At 32.5% G+C, this 19,794-nt stretch overlaps 1 protein-coding gene across 1 annotated transcript in view; it reads left to right on the forward strand.

Moving 5' to 3' along the window:
• LOC124367391 (anoctamin-1-like) overlaps positions 1 to 19,794 on the forward strand; it is a 102,821-nt gene that overhangs the window by 55,922 nt on the left and 27,105 nt on the right. The window contains 2 exon segments of the mRNA XM_046824168.1: positions 4,277 to 4,480; positions 13,990 to 14,087. Of these exon segments, the coding sequence (XP_046680124.1) occupies positions 4,277 to 4,480; positions 13,990 to 14,087 (302 nt within the window).

Genomic DNA, 19,794 nt, shown 5'->3' on the forward strand with positions numbered 1-19,794 from the left:
AATCAACCAGTAATCCAAGATACTTAATACTATCAACCTGTTCTAAGTTTGAACAATTACACACTATATTAATTATTAGAATGGACAACTCAAAACATGGTATTTAACAGGTGAAATAAAGGATACTTTTCTACATAAGTTAAATAATAAGTATTTGGTTTTAGGGGCTCATTACCATGAAATTATTAGAAAACCACCATCTTAAAGCATTTACATCATGTTGCATACTCAGTTGTACTTGTGCTAGTGAGTCTGCTTTATAAAATAAAGCAGTATCATCCGCAAATGCTACAATCTTGCCCTTAAAATTACCATTGCAACAAATTATTAATATAAATTAGAAAAAAGAGGGCCAGACAAAAACTGATCCTTGGGGTATCCCTATACCTAGTTTACCTACTTCACTGAAAGTTTTATTTAGCTCTAGTTACTTGGGTTCTATCTGTCAAATAAGAAACAAAACCATTGCAAAGCAATTCCCCTGATGCCTGCGTCATGCATTCTATTTAAAAAGTACTCGATGATCCACTGTATCGAACGCCTTCATGACGTCGACAAATAGTCCAGCGCACACTTTTCCTTCATTCATGCCTGTGTAGACCTGAGACATGAAGTCCAATAAGGCAGCACTTGTATTTAACTTACTTTGGAACCCATACTGTTTTTTACTATAAAAACTATGTTTTGTAAGAAAATTCACTAGCCTCACCTTAACAACTTTTTCGAGTATTTTAGAAAATATTGAAAGTAACGCAATAGGTCGATAGTTGCCAGGATCTGATCTGTCATTTTTTTTGAAGAGTGGAGTGACTACCGCATGTTTTAAAATTTTTGGGAACTCTCCTGTCGACAAGCTAAGATTTATCAAATAAACTAGCACGTCTGTAATTGATTCGGATATTTCTTTAATGATAACAGGTGTAATATTATCAAAAACCAGGAGCTTTGTTATTTTTTAAAGATTTTATTATATTGCTTATTTTCTTTGTTATTAGTCGGATACAAAAAACATCGAGTCTTTTATTGCCACAGTATGGAAGATATTTTTGGTGACAACTAATTCATACGAGTGGGATTGGTGTTTTCTGCTTCTATTGTTTTGTCTCAGGTCTACTGCAATTGAACAAAAGAAAAATTATTCAAAATGTTGGACACCTCTTTCGGGTTTGAAGTTGTAATATCATTGTGGTTTTTCACCAGAATTACACCTGAGTTTTTAACTTTATCCCCTACTAATTCCTTTATAGTTTTCCACTGTTTTTTTGTATTGGTTTTATTTGACTCTATAACAATGTGAATAATGCAATTGTTTAGTGCGCTTTATTTGGTTTTTTAAACTGTTGTTTAATAATCCTGTACCTATTTCTTAAATTCACATCATTAGGCCGCTTAACAACTTTTTTTGTACAAATTATTTTTTTCTTTAACGGCTTTTACAATACTTGCATTGATCCAGGGTTTTTAAAAACTTATTACTAACGTTTACGTAATTCGTAGAGACTGTGAAACATAACTTTGAATTTTAATCAGGAACATTTCAAATGCATCGGATATTGAAAGTTACAGTTGTATATTTCCAACCAGTTTTCTTGGCTTACAAGTAATTTTAAGTGTATTTAAATTTACTGAAACATGTTCAAAACAGTTTTTTGTTATACGTGATATACAATTATTTTTAATATTTAAACCCAAAACTGTCATCCAATGATCTCGGTTATATTTATCTTCAAAACTTCTGCTGTGTACTTAACAGAGCTATCAAACTTACTTCTACAAAAAACATGGTCTATACAGGTTTCTGAATGATTATTTATCCTTGTGGGTTCATTGACAAGTGAGTTGAGTCCATGACTTGCCATTAAAATTAAATAGTCCCTCTACACTTCTAATAGATGTATCCAACAAATTAATATTTAAATCCCCTTTCACTATGAAATTTGCAGATTTTATACCGCTTAGTGTGTTTTGAAATTCGTCATTAAACATATTGTTTGAGAACGCCTGTAATCTGTAAACTGCTAAAAGATCAACAGCTATGCCCCGTTCAAGTTTGAAGTGAAGGTGTACGACATCTGCCGTCGCCATTGTTGTTTTAACCTGACGTACACAATTCAATTGGTCGGATACAAAAACCGCCACGCCCCCGCACGGTACTTATTATTACATTGAACATTTAACAAGAAAGTAGGCAAATTGGTACTGACCCACCTCACTGTCACTTATCCAAATTTCTGTTAGTACAATAATGTCAGGCTTTCTTTTCAAACTTTCAAGAAACACTAAAAAATCGTCAAAATTAGACCTTAAACTACGGATGTTTTGATGTACTATTATTAAATCTGAACTATCAATAGTAGTAAACAAACTATTTTTAAAACTTGTTTCTTTTAAACTATTTCATTTAGGTGAACATGATGAACTGTTTGTACTGTTGTCTGTGAGGAGTTAGTTACCTGGAGCTTGAGGCGAGCCTGTTGCTGCCGGCAGCTTCCTCAGCTTCTCCACGTCGTTCCAGTTGCTCACTGCTGACACCTTGTCACCTTCTGATGGTCGGACCAGGATCTTGCCGTTCCGTATCCAGACGAACGTGAATCCTTTTTCTTTCTTGATCGATCGTACTTCGTTGAATATCCGCCCGTCTTGTAGGAGTAAGGCTCTCATTTATATAGATGACACTTGCTGGGCTTGGGAAATCAATGTCAGACGTATTCAGATTTCTCTTGACTTCTCCTTTTTTGTAGAAACTCTTCCTTGACTGTTCTTCTTGTAAACTTCACTACGATGCCTCGGGGTCTTTCGCCACTTTTCCCTCCAAGTCTGTGGCAGACATCCACCATCTCTTCCTTTACTTGTATGTTTAGACTGTTTCCGACTTGTTGAACTAGACTGAAAACATTTTCATTTTCTTTTTCAGGAACCCCATGGATTTCTATTGTATTAAGTCTAGAGTATTGCTCAGCTTCGTCTTGACGGGCTTCCAGCTCAACAATTTTAATTTGCAGCCTTTTATGTTCGAACAAAAAGTTGTTCATATAAGTCTTTATACCTGTTCAAAGCCTCAGACTGTGAATCCACAGTTTTTCTTAACTCGGAGATAGTTTGATGGCAGAGTTCGATGGATTTTCCAAGTTCAAGTTCAAGTTTTTTAGTTTGATCTTTGTTTTCTTGTCTCATCTCGTGTAGTAGCTTCATGACGTCACTTATGTCTGGTGAACTCTTCTCCAGCTCGGATTCCACTTGCATACTTGTTCTACGAAGTCTACTGCATTGTGTACATCTCCAGATTTGATTTTCCTTCTGAATAAAGTCAATATCATCCTTTGACATCCTGCACAAGCTCCATGAAAATCTGTTTTTTGCAATCAACGCATTGTACTTTCAGACTATTTGCCACAACTTTTTTAACGCAAACTCCACATTTATCAGACATGATAAACTATTATTCGAAAAACAACGCACTTACACTTTTTACAACACCACAAAAAAACAGTAGGTCTGTCTGGTTTACTAAGCCATCCAGTGTAATCTAGATGAAGAAGTGTTCTCATTGTCTCATCAGGTGCAAAGTTGAGTGTACTACGATGTTTTAGATATGATCCCAAACATGGTGGGGTTACCAATCTTTAATTTGTATTGGAATTATGATCTGTTAAAATTTAATCAGCAGGGTAAAATAATATTCTGTCAAAACGCTGTTGTATGGCATATAAAAACTAAAGTATAAAATTCTATCAAAATCCTAGATGCCTGTTATCAAATTGATCATAGCTCCTAGTTGTGTCCTCACACGCAGACACCCTGTATCAGACAGCATTATGATTCTTCATACATATCATTCAACTTTTGTAAGGGTGTATCTAGACTTTCGTCTCACCCTGTATAAGACAGTATTTAATGGATAAAGGAAGCTCGTGAGAAGTTTTTAGAGATTTTTGTCTTGAAAAAAATATCCCCTGTCGGGGGGACGTAGTGAAAAAAACACTACTAAATTACAACTTTTCCAACTCATCTCTTTTTCTACATAAATTACATTATATTTTTGACATATTATTTTTGCAATCGCAATGGAAAATTAGTTTATTCAAGGCTTTCTACTTCAGGATAACTAGTGGAGTGCTAACGGTCTGTGTACGCATTAATCAGTTTTTTGCCCTAACAAGTATCTAACAGTTTATGACAGTACAATTAATTTTTTATAGATAAAATTAAACCCAGAGGCTTAAATCTTCTTTTATAACTCTTCCATGTCCCTGTACCACCACACCTGTGTCCCCAGATCTATGACATGTTGGCTGTGTACCTGACCGAGATGGAGCTGCTGCGCACGCAGTCCGAGTTTGACGACTCACTCACCGTCAAGATCTACATGTTCCAGTTCGTCAACTACTACACGTCCATCATGTACATTGCCTTCCTCAAGGGAAAGTTTGTCGGCTATCCGGCCAAGTACAACCGGATCTTCGGTTATCGGCAGGAAGAGGTAAATATCTAATACAGAATAAGGCCAGGATCTGATTTGTCTGGCTGACTGACAACTAATCTATTAGGATTTTTGTTACTTTTTGATAATACATTTCTGAATCTCTGTGGATGTCTGAAAATGTTTTACAGTTGTCACCCTAATAAGCTGAATTTAGTGAGCAATAATAGAGGTACCAAAAGTCCCATTTCCTCACCCTAAATTTTTAATGGTAGAGAATTATCGAATTTCGTTTAGGAATATGTAAAACGGGACATGTTTGATTATTTTAAAGTTATTACCCATTGCTTCAAAATAAGAGGCAGGGGACAATTCAAAAATTGTAAATGAGATGATCCATTGAATGATACTTCAAAATACAGGTCTTGATGAAATAAAACCCACAACACCAAGAAAAGTAATTTATGACTGCTCAATCCAAAATGGGTCTTGTTTGAACAAATTAACAGTCTAAACTTCATTTAGACATTATGTTGGTAGGAGTCAACTTAGAGACCTCTGATTTTCACCATCCTTCCTCCTTTAGTAAGGGTTTCAAAATGAGGTTACTAGTAAAAAATTGTACCTTCTCCAAAAGTTTGTTCTGTGGAAGATAAAAGATGATAACTCTTTCGTGCAACACATCTTGAAGGTCTTTGTAAAAGAAGATTGATGAAAATTAAAGGTGCCTAAGTTGATCATCCAACACAGCATCCAATCAAACTCTCCATCAACACTCTCATCTAATGTAAATTGTGGAATGACTTTGAGTGGCAACTGTAGCAGTACTAAAACTGTCTTTACATGGCACAAAAGACATCACAAATTATTAAGAATGTTCATGAAAGGGATACATGTGTGCCTCTTTTAGAGGCCTTAATACAAAAAGACTGTTCCAAGCATGTATAGACAATAGACAAAACAATAGACAATTATATTTATTTCCATTAGGCATATTAACAATGCAATAGGACACGTCATTTCTATGTTAGGGTACGGTCCAATAAGCGGACCCGGTTTTTTATATCGAAGAATATAATCATCGATACCTAATATTCGCATATCGAATCATAGACTATCAATCGATATAAAAGTAATAACAATCATATGTTTAAATTAAAATGTGAATTTAATGATAACAAATAATAAATGAACATAACCATAACTCATAACTTTAACTAAATGAAACAGAACGAAAACGTTTTTACTAAAGTTGTGTCCACCATTACCTTCTTTTTTTGCATCTGAAGACGACCATGTTAGCTCCTCTGACAGTTACATTTGTTACCTTTCCACAAATATCACATAATGGATTCTTAGGTACTAACCCAACATCCTGAAGCCATAAAAAACATATTTTATCGTCTTTTAAAGCAATTTCGTGAAGCTTCCTAAGATTGACGGCCATTTTAATACACAATGTTACGTGAAATTTAAAATATTACCTTAATTGTATTATTTGAAAGTGTTTACAGCTGTTCATATAGATTATTTAAGTTGTTAAAAATAATTCATCAGTATCGATTGATTATATCGATGGTTATGATTAAGTAATATCGTTTGCCAATTTCGATATAAAAAACCGGGTCCGCTTATTGGACCGTACCCCTATGTTATAATATAAAAACTGCTATGGTAACATCATAACTTTATACACAAAAAGTATTTAAAAATTGTACATTGTATGAGTAAAATTAGTCACAAGCTTAGGATTAAGGTGCCTTAATATAGGAAGTTGTTTTAAGCAGTTTTGTGAAACAGAAGAAAATGCAAAATGAAAGAGACAAACAAGCCTAACTCAAATGCAAACTGAGACATCTGGTTGACAGTGATGGATAAAAGTGGTACTTGACAGAAATTACTTAATCAAAATACAGATTAATATGAACAAGGTACAAGAAGTATTTAAGAGACAAAGGTGGTACTTAACAGAAATATTGACAAAGGTGGTACTTAACAGAAATATTGACAAAGGTGGTACTTAACAGAAATATTGACAAAGGTGGTACTTAACAGAAATATTGACAAAGGTGGTACTTAACAGAAATAACTTAATCAAAATACAGATTTACATGTGGGACTTAGAAGCTAAGACTAAAGTATTAATCAGTTGTGTAAAATGCTTGACTTTTTAACAGTTTAGTAATGATATTTTTAAAATTTTTGTATGTCATGTTTCTAATAGCTAATGGTAATTTGTTAAACAATTTAAGTTGTTGATATACATGGCTGTTGATTGTTTTAGAAAGTCTTACCGAAGGTGTCGCCAGATTGTTTCTTTGCTAGTTAGATGATCATGAAAGGAGCTTTGGCAAGAACATGAGTCTATGTTTTCTTTGACATAAGTTAAATTGCCTAAAATATACAAGGACGGCATTGTCATAATTTCTAACCTTTGAAAACTTGCCTTACAGGATTGTCTGTTGGTAAGGTTATCTAAGATTCTAATGGCTTTTTTCTGCCAAATGAAAACTTTTGAAGCATGACATGAATTGCCCCAAAAGCTTATTCCATATGTCATTAGTGAATGGAAAAAACCATAATAGGATAGTATAAGAGTGTCTAAGCTAACTGATTGTTTAAGTTTTCTGAGTAGAAAATACAACACGTGACAGTCTTTTGCACAGATTTAGTATATGAGGCTCCCAGCTCAGCTGACTGTCCAGGGTAAAATCCAACAACTTTACACACTCACTGTGTTGTCCTCAGCAGGAATATCTCTTAGAGAGAAATAGATTAACTCAGTCTTGTTATCATTTATAACTAGATTATTTAATTGAAACCACATTTTTGCTGAATCAAAAGCATTCTTAATTTTTGGTTTAACATTTTCAAAGTTATCATCAGAGCAGATAAGTGTGGTGTCATCTGCGTAAAGTACGCAAAGAGAAGGAATATTACAATATATATCATTAACAAAAATCAGATAGAGAAAGGGCCCAAGGACAGAGCCTTGAGGGACACCTGCAATCACTTCTTGATAGGTTGAACTATTGTTATTGACCACCACTTTTTGTTTCCGCTCAGACAGATAGGATTTTATTAAGTTCAATTCATTATCTCTAATACCACAGAAAGATAATTTGTCATATAAAATATCAAAAGAAAGACAATCAAAGGCCTTGGTTAAATCTATTAAATTAGAGGCTATTATTGATTTGTTTTCAAAACCAGTTAATATATATATTCTAAAATAACTGCTATTGCAGAGCAGGTGTTGTGCTTTGGTCGAAACCCATATTGGTGCTGATACAGTAAACCATTAGTACTAAAATATTCATTCAACTGAAGTATTAAGCAGGATTCAATAATCTTTCCAATAATCGGGACAATAGCAATGGGTCGATAACATTCAGCTGAGTTACAGTCGCCTTTTTTAAAAATAGGGGTTACTCTTTATAGGATGCTTCCTATATTTATTTAATTACTTATAGGAATCTTTATATTTTTATTAAGAGAATTGTAAATTAATATAATAAGTGAATTGTAAGATTGTGAGCCTTCCAGCAGTGCTGAATTTCTTGTCAATTCGGGTTCGAGGAATGCTAGAAGCTTCCTTTTGTATCTAGGTATTGAGCATAGGTTACAGGTCTGGGTTGGATAGGTACCATCCAATTCAGACATTGTGTTTGCTCAAATTTGATTGGCCAATGTTAGGTTGATTAGATGGTGGGAGGGACTTCTAGATCCTTCCGGTGGCTTCAACCACGTTTTTCGGAAATTCTTTGCTGTGTGCTCAGAGAGAGAAGTACATGTAGAAGTGATAGCCTACTCTTGCCGTATTGATTTTTCGGGAAGAAGGTTGAGTTTAAGATTAAAATTTCTTTTCAAAATTTAATAGACAATAGACAATAGACAATTTATTGGCCATTAATAATTTTCAATAAAATTACAATAGGCTTCGTCAAATATTAAGGCTTAAATTACTAGCCTAATCTAAAGTTAAAAATCCTTATGAACGATCTCACAGCTAAAATATTCATTAATATTATAGAAAGGTCTATTTTTTAGCCAAGAATACAATTTATTATTAAAAACTTGACATGGTAAAGTTTGAATAGCATAAGGTAACAAATTGAACATTTTAATGCCTAATGTTGTATGGTAATTCATGGGTTTTACCTAATCTAGCTCTATCTACATTTAACTTATCTTTATTTCTTGTATTATAGTGATGAACATCATTTCTTTTCAAAACCATGTGTGACTTTTTTCTTACATCTACTAATACCTCATAAATATACAGATTTATAACAGTTAAAACACCAATATTTACAAACAAAGGTTTACAATGATCTAACACAGGTGCATCCGCTAAAATTCTCACAGCCTTCTTTTGGATTACTAGCACCTGATCAATGCCTGTACCATTACCCCAAATTATTAAACCATATCTAATAATACTTTCAAAAAATGCAAAGTAGGCCATTTTTATATACCTTTGTGATACTATTTTTTTTAAAATTACACAATAAGTAAATAACCCTAGACAATCTCTTGCATACATAATCAATGTGTTGTTTCCAAGATAGCCTGTTGTCCACTATTATCCCCAATAACTTAACAAAAACTTCAGATTCAAATATAGGCCTATTAATATTCTTAAGAGTTATTAACATTTGTTTTGTTTTTTCTGTGTTTAAATAGAGACCATTTACATTAAACCAGTTAACAGTTTCATTCATTGTAGTCTCTACCAAGTTGTTTAAGTAAAGCAAATTTGTGTGACTATTTAACAAAGTGGTATCATCAGCATATATAGTAGTAAAACTAGAGACATTAAAACTTAAATCATTAATAAATATAATAAAACAAAACAGGACCCAACACAGATCCCTGTGGCACACCTATATTTATATCAGCCACTTGGGAATAAGCTCCATTAACCATAACAACCTGTTTGCGATTTGCAAGATAGGACCTTAACATGTTCAAATTCTTTGCACGAAACCCATAGAATTCCAATTTGTTCACCAGTATATCAGGTCTAACACAATCAAATGCTTTGCTCAGATCACAAAGTGTGATCTGAGCCCAACAATTATTTTCCAAAGCTAAGAGAACATTATTTACAAGAGTATTTACAGCTTTAACCGTTGAACAATCAGTGCGGTAACCAAATTGACTAGAACTAAATAATTTGAGATTTTCAAAATGAATACATATTTGATGTTTAAGTAATTTCTCAATTACCTTAGACAAGATTGGTACACATGAGATAGGCCTATAATTGTTCGGACAATCAAGTGAGCCATTTTTATACACAGGTACAACTTTTGAAAATTTTAAACATGTTGGAAAAATCCCTTCCAATACACAACAATTAATAGAATATGTCAAAGGCTCAATTATATAATCAATAACAGCTTTAATTAAAATACTACTTAATCCATACACATCTTTAGAATGGGAATTTTTTAGAGATAAAACAATTTTACGAACATCATCTACAGTGACAGGACAAAAAAACACACTCCTCAAATGGAGGCAATAACTTATTAAGACATTGATTTGCACTATTCACAGAACTTTTCACTTTGGCACTGATCTCTTCAATAGCTGTCACACAGTGTGAGTTGAATTCATCAGGCAGAATATTACTGGACCGACTGCGTAGGGTTTCCTTCCCCGATGCCTTGTTAATGATTGTCCATGCTGCTCTACATTTATTGACTGAATTTTCTATGTAATCTTCATTACTCTGTCTCTTTGCTTCTTTAATAGCCAGTCTATAACGCCTTCTAAGAGTTCTCAGCAAGTTGAGTAAATTATCATTATTCGTTCTATTATAAATGTCATGACAACACAAAATTTGCTTTTTCATGTTCTCTAGCTCTGGGGTATACCAATTTAAATTTTGCTTTTTAGTTCTATTATTAGGTTTATTAATCTTTATCTCTTGCATTGGATGGCATTGATTAAAAATTTCTAAAAATGTATTATAAAACAAATCAAAAGTTTCTTCTGCTGTTAAGTTACAATTCTGAGGAGCAATAAAATTCCAGTCTACCTTACTTAAACAGTATTTAAACCCCTCCAGGTTCACAGTTGTATACCTTCTTGCAAATTGAATCGAAGGCCTACTTGAATTTATTTTACCGGGGCCATCAGTCTTCTTATTGATAGGCCTATTCTCCGCCAACCAAACCATAATTTGAATAGCCTTATGATCTGACAACAAAGGTTCAAAAATGTGCAACTCGTAATTTTTAGGGCAGAGGTCAGTAATAACATTGTCCAAACAGGCTTCTCCACGAGTAGGCAAATTATTTACACAAAACAAATTATATTGCCGGAGACAGTTCAAAAAGTCATTTACACTAGGTTTTGAGGTGTTTCGGATATCAAAGTCAGCATTAATATCTCCACAAATTATTACTTTACATTTAGGCCTAAGTCTGATTAAAAATCTCAGAAGTTGATCTAACTTGTCCAGAAAGACATTTACTTTACCTTCAGGGGAACGGTACAGAGAAATAATAATGACATTTAATTCAATCAGCCTGATAGCACACACCTCAAAATGTAATTCTTCACAAAATTTATTTACGTTCAATTTCTCAGTGACAAATTTATTAGATAAAAGTATACTTACTCCTCCTCTTATATGTGTCACACGGCAGTATGCACTACCAACCAAATAGTCATCGGGTACATTATAAGTCACTTCATTATCCCGTAACCAATGTTCACTGAGGCACACAATATTAAAATTATCAGATTTTAAAATCTCTTCAAGCTGTTCAACTTTTTTATGCAAACCTTGAATATTAATATAAAACATTTTTAAGTTAGGCAAGTTCAAACATTCCAAATCAGTCATGTTGACCATGTCCGGGCTTAGGCCTATGTCCTTTCTAATGGTATCATTAGCTGCTCGTTTAAAGATTCAGCCTGTGACCGCCTCTTAGTTAGAAACTTAGTAACATAAATATTTTTAGGCCAAAAACTTGAATGATAGATTTCATTATAGAGGCTACTTGGTACTCCAACTTTAAATGAACTATATTCTTGAGGAAACTTTGAAGTTAATTTTTCCACAATATAGTCAGCTTCCTTCTTATCTTTAATATATTTCTCTAAGTCTTTAGATTCAATATGTGGACGTAGCCTAGATACAAATAGAAAAAGTTTCTTCTCTGCTACGGATAAATTATCATCGGCCGCTGTGCCAGTGATAAACTTTTTTTTACCATTAGACCCATTTCTAGTTTTATCTGATATAGTTTGGCCTCTGCTGCCTGAATTAGGTTTAACCTGAATAGACCCAGTAACATTTGTACTAGGCCTAGACCTCCTATTTGACCTACTGTTAACTTCTAGCCACTCACCATCTTCCTCCTTATAAGCTAACGCAGAGCTTAACTTAGGTGTACTAGTTAAATCAACTAGCCCATCAGTAAATTGTATTCTTTTATTATAATTACAATTCAAACTATGCCCTACATCTCCAACTGCATCAGTCCTAGGTTTAGTTATGGATACAGGCTGACTATGTTTTCCAGGAACTAGGCATAGTTCAGATAAGTCTTTACTTACCAAATTGCCACTAGTTAAATTATTCTTTAATTTATTTGCACAAGAGTCCTTATTGTCCAAATTTAATACAATATCCGTGATGGCTTCCGATTGGTTTTTAATAGCTGCTTTAAGCATCTCATTTTCATTAGTCAATCTACCAAGCTCAGAAGTTATAGCCTTCTGATTGTTTGTAATACTTAAAATTTCATCGGTTAATATTCGAATTTGACTTGAACAAGTCAAGTTTTAGTTTAAAGTCTCAAGTTTAAATTAATTAATCTATAATAGTCATTTTGGTTACTTGGTGAAGTCTTCAGCAGATGTGTGAGGTACTGTGAAAGTTAGAATTTAATATTGAAATAGAAAATTACTTGATGATATTTTCCTGTTCAATTTGGTTTAATCAGGAATAGCCTACTAAAAAAGAAAATTCATTTAATGTTCTGAGATTCTATAGATATTTTAACAAGTTCCTAAATTTAACCTTCAAAGCCAAGCGGATAATTCTGGATAATTCAATAATTTGGAAATTGGAAATTTACAGAAAATAAGTAGTTTGAAATTGATACAATTTTGAGTTTAACTGGTTGGACATTGTCTTTGTTCATATATTAAATATTAATATTACCTTTATTTGTTTGATTTTTATTTTGAGAAGAAGTCTTATTTTATTATTTGTTTCATTTTATATTTGAAGAAGATTATTTTATTTTGAAGTTTAATGAAGATTTTTATTTTGAGTTTGTGTTGAATACATTAGCACTGAGAACTTGAAGGACACAATTATTGAATGATTGATTGATTGTTAATTTTAAGACTGGACTTGTGAACTTTTGATGGGTTAAACATAAGAAATAATTGAGAATAAATTAAAAGTAAAGAAAGATAGCTTGGCGTTGCTGTATTATTGATTTCATATTTTTATTAGAATTACAGTTAATTTTATACTGAGTTTAATTATTGAATTCCATTGGAACTTGTGCATTCTTAGAATAAAGGGTTATTAGTTCAGAACACAATTGATCGCTCTTATACTAAAACAAAAATAGTTGTAATTGGTTTATAGAAGATAACCCTACTATAGACACGTTACACTCTTGTTAATTTTAAACAATTTGGAAATATACCATTTACAAGAACTAAGTTAATTAAATATGTAAGAGGACTAACTAAAGTATTCCCTAATGCTTTGATAACATAATTGGAGAGGCCAAACACATCTTCGCTTTTACTGTTACTAAGGTTAGACACAACCGATAGTATTACATCAGAATCAACATGTTGCCAACCAAAACCAGTTTCAGGTATAGGCTTATCAAAGTTTAAAAGAAAGTCAGAATGGCTTCTGTACATGGAACCAGCATCTAAGTCTACACTGCCTTGGAGATTTTTTACAAGTGTTGAAACATTAACAAAATAGTTATTAAGACACTCAGGAGTAATATGTATTTCTGGTTTGCACTTAACTGAGCCCGACTCCCTCCTGATTACATTCCAGGCCATTTGGCATTTATTTTTGGCGTTTAAAATGAGGTCGTCATTGGCAGTTTTCTTAGCATTTGCTATATCTTTCTTGTAAAGTTTCTTAAAATTAGTGTACCTATTCTTATCATTTACACTTTCAGTACATTGGACTGCATCTTACACACATTTCAAGTACTACTAGGAAACTAGTTGAAACAAAAAGTATTTTACTCTGTACATGAATAATTGGCTTGTAATACTCGTGATATAAGATTTTAATTACATTGTTTTTTACTTACTTTATTCATAATACATTTATATTATTTTGTTATTTCAATGACGTGCATCTTTATATGTTAAATTATGTACAAGGTTTATCGTTATTTTAGTTATTAACAACTGAGAATAAAATTCTTTATTCTGATTCTCAGGGGAGGTTGGTATAAAATCAGGTCCAGGTGAGACTAGCTAAGGCAATCATCATGACTGTTTTTACCCAGTAGTTGTATTAACCGCCACTCTGACGTCTGTCTGTCTGTTGCCAGTGTAACCCCGGCGGATGTCTGATGGAGCTCTGTATACAACTTGCCATCATCATGGTGGGTCAGCAGGCGTTGAACAGTGTACTTGAGATGGTGCTTCCGTAAGTAGTTGTGGAGCTGCCACGTAACAATTGTAATTACTGCCTTGTCACTCCTGTCTTGTTCTAAACACGTTCTAATGTATTTTTGGATCTAAAATTTTACCTAAATATAGTAACAGGAGTTATATTTACATTTAGCTTGTTTATTTATGTGTTTATATATATAGAGTAAATCATTTACAGACATTAATTTCCAGTTTTGTATGTCAATTAACAACAAAAATGTTACCAGTTTATTGAGCTGTTCACATGGCCAAAGTATTTAACAAAATGTCATACTTTTAATGCAGTAATGTACAAATTATATATATATATATATATATATTAACCAAGGTTGCTGCACAATGTACAGTCACATTCAGTGAGCAAGAAAAACACTACTGAGAATACATTACGTCATATGAAGTGAAGGAAAGGTGTATATGAAAGAATTAAAAGCAGAGAAAGGCAATTGCTAGTACCAGGCTCTCCTTCAAGGGTAAATCAGAAATCAGAAATTCTTTATTGATAATCTTTAAGATTACAAGTAGCGTCAATTAACAAAAAGTTTACATAGTTATATAAAATATAAAAGTTCATGTTTGTCTCTGTCAAGTTGTCAGTCTCCATAAGTAAAATTCCTCCACTATGTAGATGGTTCTTTGCAAGAGCCAGTTCTTTATTGCAGTCTTCATGTTAATGTGATTGTTTCCTATTTTCTTAATTTCTTCTGGCAGAGCATTAAAAAGTATTTTCCCGGCATAGGTTGGTTTTTTCTCAAATACAGCTGTTCTGTGAAGAGGTAGTGGAAAGTCTTGACCATGTCTTGTGTTATGTTCATGAAGATTACTATTTCGAGGAAAGTCTTTTAATAAGCAGTACAATATCGTTTCCAGAATATATAGAGAAGTCACTGTCAGTATATTCAATTCTTTAAAAGTAGCTCTGCAGCTTTCTCTAGGTCCTAGCTTCCCCATTAACCGGATTGCTTTCTTCTGAATTTTGAGGACTTTTAGTAGGTTAAATTGAGTTGTGCCCCCCCATGCTGCTATCCCATACCTGAGATGACTTTCAAATAGGGCATAGTACGCTATTTTGGTAGATTCAAGAGTGCTTGTTGCATGGGTCCTTCGCAAAGCATAGAGTGATGAATTTAGCTTCAGGCATAAGTTGTCAATGTGATTTGTCCATGTCAATGTATTATTTAGTGTTATTCCTAAATAATTCATGTCCTCTGTTTCTTGAATACCAGGGATTTCGGACACATAGTTTTTATTAGTTCCTAGAGTGAGTTGTTTAGTTTTCAAGCTGTTTAAGACCAGATCATTGTATTTGCAATATTGTTGGGCCATATTGAATGAGATGTAGGAGTTTATTTCTAGCTGCTCAACATCCTTCTGGGCTGAGAGTAGTACGGTATCGTCTGCGTACATGATGGAATTTGTGTAGTTTTCCAAGAATATTGGCAGGTCATTGGTGAATAAAATATATAACACTGGTCCTAAGACGGAGCCTTGGGGAACCCCTCGAGTCATAGGTAGTTTTTCAGATTTAACAGTACAGGTCTCTCCCATTCTTCTCTGTTTAACCTCTACAACTTGGTATCTTTCGTTCAAATAACTCTCAAACCATTTTAAGGCTGACTGTTGGACGCCAAGAGTTTGTAGTTTTGGCTAGGATGAGCTTATGGCCAAGACAGTCGAAAGCTTTGCTCAAGTCTAAAAATATACTAGTGATGGTGTTGCCCTCTTCCAGGTTGTCTGTAATATATTCAACAAGGTCTATTATTGCAGTTGATGTAGATCTTTCTTTTCTGAAGCCATGTTGATTATTGGATAGGAGGTTATTGTCTTGTAGGTGAGTGAGTAGTCTAGAAAGAGTGATCTTCTCTATTATTTTTGATACAGTTGGTAGTAGTGAAATGGGACGGTAGTTTGTTGCTTCATCTTTGTTTCCTTGTTTATATTTAGGGTATACTTTGGCCTGTTTTAAGTTTTTTGGAAATATGCTCTGTATAAAGGATATGAGTAGATAGTAATATGGGGTTCCTGGCGCACTTTCGGAGCCGACCGAAAAGCAATGTAAAATACTGTTCAATGTACCATAAAGGAAGCTGAGAAATAACACAGCAAATCTCAATGAAAAATTAACCAAATCTACAGTCGTTCGTCTCCAAAAGCGATCGGTACATTACTATCTACTCTGTGGAATGAAAAATTAACCAAATCTACAGCTGTTTGCTTCTACTTTCTTAAGCTGTGCTTTGTAAAATGTTGTCAAATCTGCTACGAATAAAGGATTTATCTTAATAAAATTTAATCAATTTAAAACATTTTTACTAAAAACATACTGTACTTTAATAAAAAAACTTTTCTACTAAATAAACAACATGAACTCACCAAGCTCTCTTCAGTTTCTAGCATTTCAAAAACTTACAAAGAAAGACAATTTTAACGAGTTCAACGAATTACCAAAACATTTTAAAGAACAGTTGATACTTTCCTTAAATGATACAGAATTCAAAGAACTTGTAAAGTCTTTTGCAGAAAAAACGTCTAATGGAGTGTTTTACTATCGGCAAAAAACTAAAAAAGTAAGGGATTACATATTTAATATAATTACGAAAGATATTGAAAAGAAAGTAAAAAATAAACAAACAGAGAGTTTTCATCGTTTTTTTTATGACATTTTTCCCATATTATACGTTCTTTCAAGATAATCAAGACTTAATTGATGAATTTCTTAGGAATTTTTGTGAGTATCAAGATTTATCAACACAATTCATTAAAGAGCATTATAGAATTTTTCTTATAGAATATAGCCACATTTTTGTGTGAAACAAAAGGTATTACTGTAGATAATATTCCATGTGATTCCTATGAAGAAAGACACCAACTATGGTTATCAAAACAGTACTATGACGTGGGGAGGGACTGCAAGTTTTAGAGTTAAGACTTTATTCTACAAAGTTAATTGTAACACAGTCTTTATCTTTAATAGTCTTCTTTCCAGTAACAATCAAGTGTAATTTTTCATTTTTGTTTAATTCTTTAATCTTTTTCTCATCCAAAACAGTCAAAAATCTGTTCGGCAAGTGTACTTTACAATCTTCCAACTCGGCAATTATTGTAAACCCGAATTTATCTTTCATTTTCTCCAAATTCAAGATTCTATGTTTCTTCCTTTCTTCCAATTCATTTAACTTCTTATACTCTTTAAACTTACATTCTCCAATATCATTTAACTCTTTCAAGAACTCCATTTAAATAGAAAAAAATTCAAAGACGGAAAAAATGAAATTCGCTAACCTTCACTCGAGAAGTCGGGGAGAATGTGAGTAAAACCGCATTCTTTTCACGAGGTTCTTCGTTTAATTTCTCCAAATGTACTATAAAATCATCGAGGATTTCTGGTTCAAAATCATAAACAAATTCTACATCTAGATAATAAAAAAATGCAGGTAATATCTTTTCATAATAAACGTGTGTATCGATACCTACAAACCTAATGTATTCTTTGAAAAGGAAAATAATTTTGTCAATGGTTCCAAGAGATAAGTAAAAATTTTTATTCTGTTTTCTAAATTCTGTAACAAATTTTGTTTGCTTCTTGTCTCCATATTGCAATTTTGTAAGCAGATTATTCAAATGTGTTAGTTTTATTTCGAAATTTCCTAGGTTTAGGTCTTTCGTACAAAATTAAATTACAATCTCTACAAACTAAATATTTTTTATCAATAATTTCTCCTCTATTATAACACTTGTAACAGTTGGCATTATACTCTTCCATTTAAACAGAAAGATTTTTTGTTTAAATGGAGATTATGGAACTAAGTCTGCCGAGATATAAATTTTTCAGCGCAAATGTTTGTGTTTTACATTTCTACAACAGAGATAAATAGAAATAATTTCATTCTATTGTACAACTATTTAGGATATTATGTGTACGATTATAAAGATTATTACGGGAGAAATCGGGATTTTTCAGTGGCGAAAGAGTATATTTTTGAAATATTAGAAGGAATGAAAGAGAATAATATGAACATCATTAACTACTGAATTTCTCTAATATCGTTCTTAATCACATCATAGGCTAAAAATTTCTCAGAGACAACAACAACATAACAAATCGCGTTTGTAACAGCTTTTTGAAAATCCATATTGATAATTATATCGTTCTTTGAACCAGAAATATTTGTCAAACTCTTTGTTGTATCAATGACATAAATAGGTCTATTCGCTAAAAATTCTTTAGGATTGTAATACATTTCCTTATTATTACAGTAAACTTTCTTAAAATCTTGATACATCTGATACATGATTCTGAAAAGACCTCCGGAAATGTTTAAATTTTGTAATTCATCTGGATAATAAGAACCGTTCAATTTTACTCTGATATTTTTTACATCCAAACTATCAAACTTTGAAGGATTTTTTTCTTGATTATTCTGTCTATCTGTTTGAAAACCTATGATAACGAACTTGGGATTGAAGATATTTCTATAAATATTTTGTGATATCGAACGAATAAGTTGTTCCGGAAATACCTTTTTGTTCAATACATTGCCAATCTAGAAAATTAAACATAATGTTTTGACTTTTTGTAATTTCATCAATCAACCTTATTTTACTCGTGATTTTATAATCAATCATTGGAACTCTAATAAAAAAATCTGTAATTGTTATTTTTCCATCAACAGGCATAACATTTCCAGTTGCAGTCTTCAGAATCACATCATCGTCTTCTGCTCTTATAAAACTTAGATAAAATCCTCCTTTATAGATCGGAATAGTAACATTTTCAAAAAATCCTAATCCAAAATGAGATAAATTTCCAGCTGCTTCAAAAACACCAAATTTAAAATCTGATTCAAAGCCATTAGAAGTTTGAGAAATAACATCACTTTTTGTGAAGGAAACAGGATTTTTCCGGACATTAGTAACATTAGTAACATTAGTTACATTAGTTACATTAGTAACATTAGTTTAGACATTAGTAACAATCCTGTTTCCTTCACAATCCTTCCATCGTCAAAAATAACCTTCAAACAAAGAATCACTTTTTGAATACGAAATAGTTCCTTTAATTGTGCTTAATTGGCCACAGTTTTCGACTTCTTCTATCAATTTATTGTGTTTTCTTACTTCAATCTTAGAAAATAAAAACGGTATAAAATTATCGATTAATCTAACATTATCAGTTCCAAGATATGCTTGACCATCTTGTTTTGTTAAAGTTCCAGAAATATAAAACTGGAAGTTAGACGAGCAAAAGTTATCTCCAAAATCAATATTAAACTCAGTTCTTTTATTCGGTTCATTCAAATGTTGTTTACTAATTGGATAGAAATTTTTAAACACTCCGCCCTTTCAATATCACTAGCATATTTTTCTGTAGTCCGCCATTTAATAAGAGAAAATTTAGAAATTTTAAACATCGTGTATCATTTTTTCATCGATCTAATGTACGTTTTTATAAGAAAAGATATAAATTTTAGTAAAATAATTAAAAAGATTAGAGTCATTTTTAATGATCTACTTCGTCATATTCAGGATTCTCTTCCTTAAATTTTGCGATCTCGGTCACATATTTCAATAAAATCTGCACAGGATAGTAACCGCTATCTATAATATTGTTCCAATCAACTGTATCTTTATTTTCATCCAAAAACTTTATACTCAAGTGTTGATAGAGACAAAGAACAGACATATGATCTTTTAATTGATAA

This window comes from Homalodisca vitripennis, chromosome 8 (assembly GCF_021130785.1).
Source record: "Homalodisca vitripennis isolate AUS2020 chromosome 8, UT_GWSS_2.1, whole genome shotgun sequence".
Taxonomy (NCBI): domain Eukaryota; kingdom Metazoa; phylum Arthropoda; class Insecta; order Hemiptera; family Cicadellidae; genus Homalodisca; species Homalodisca vitripennis.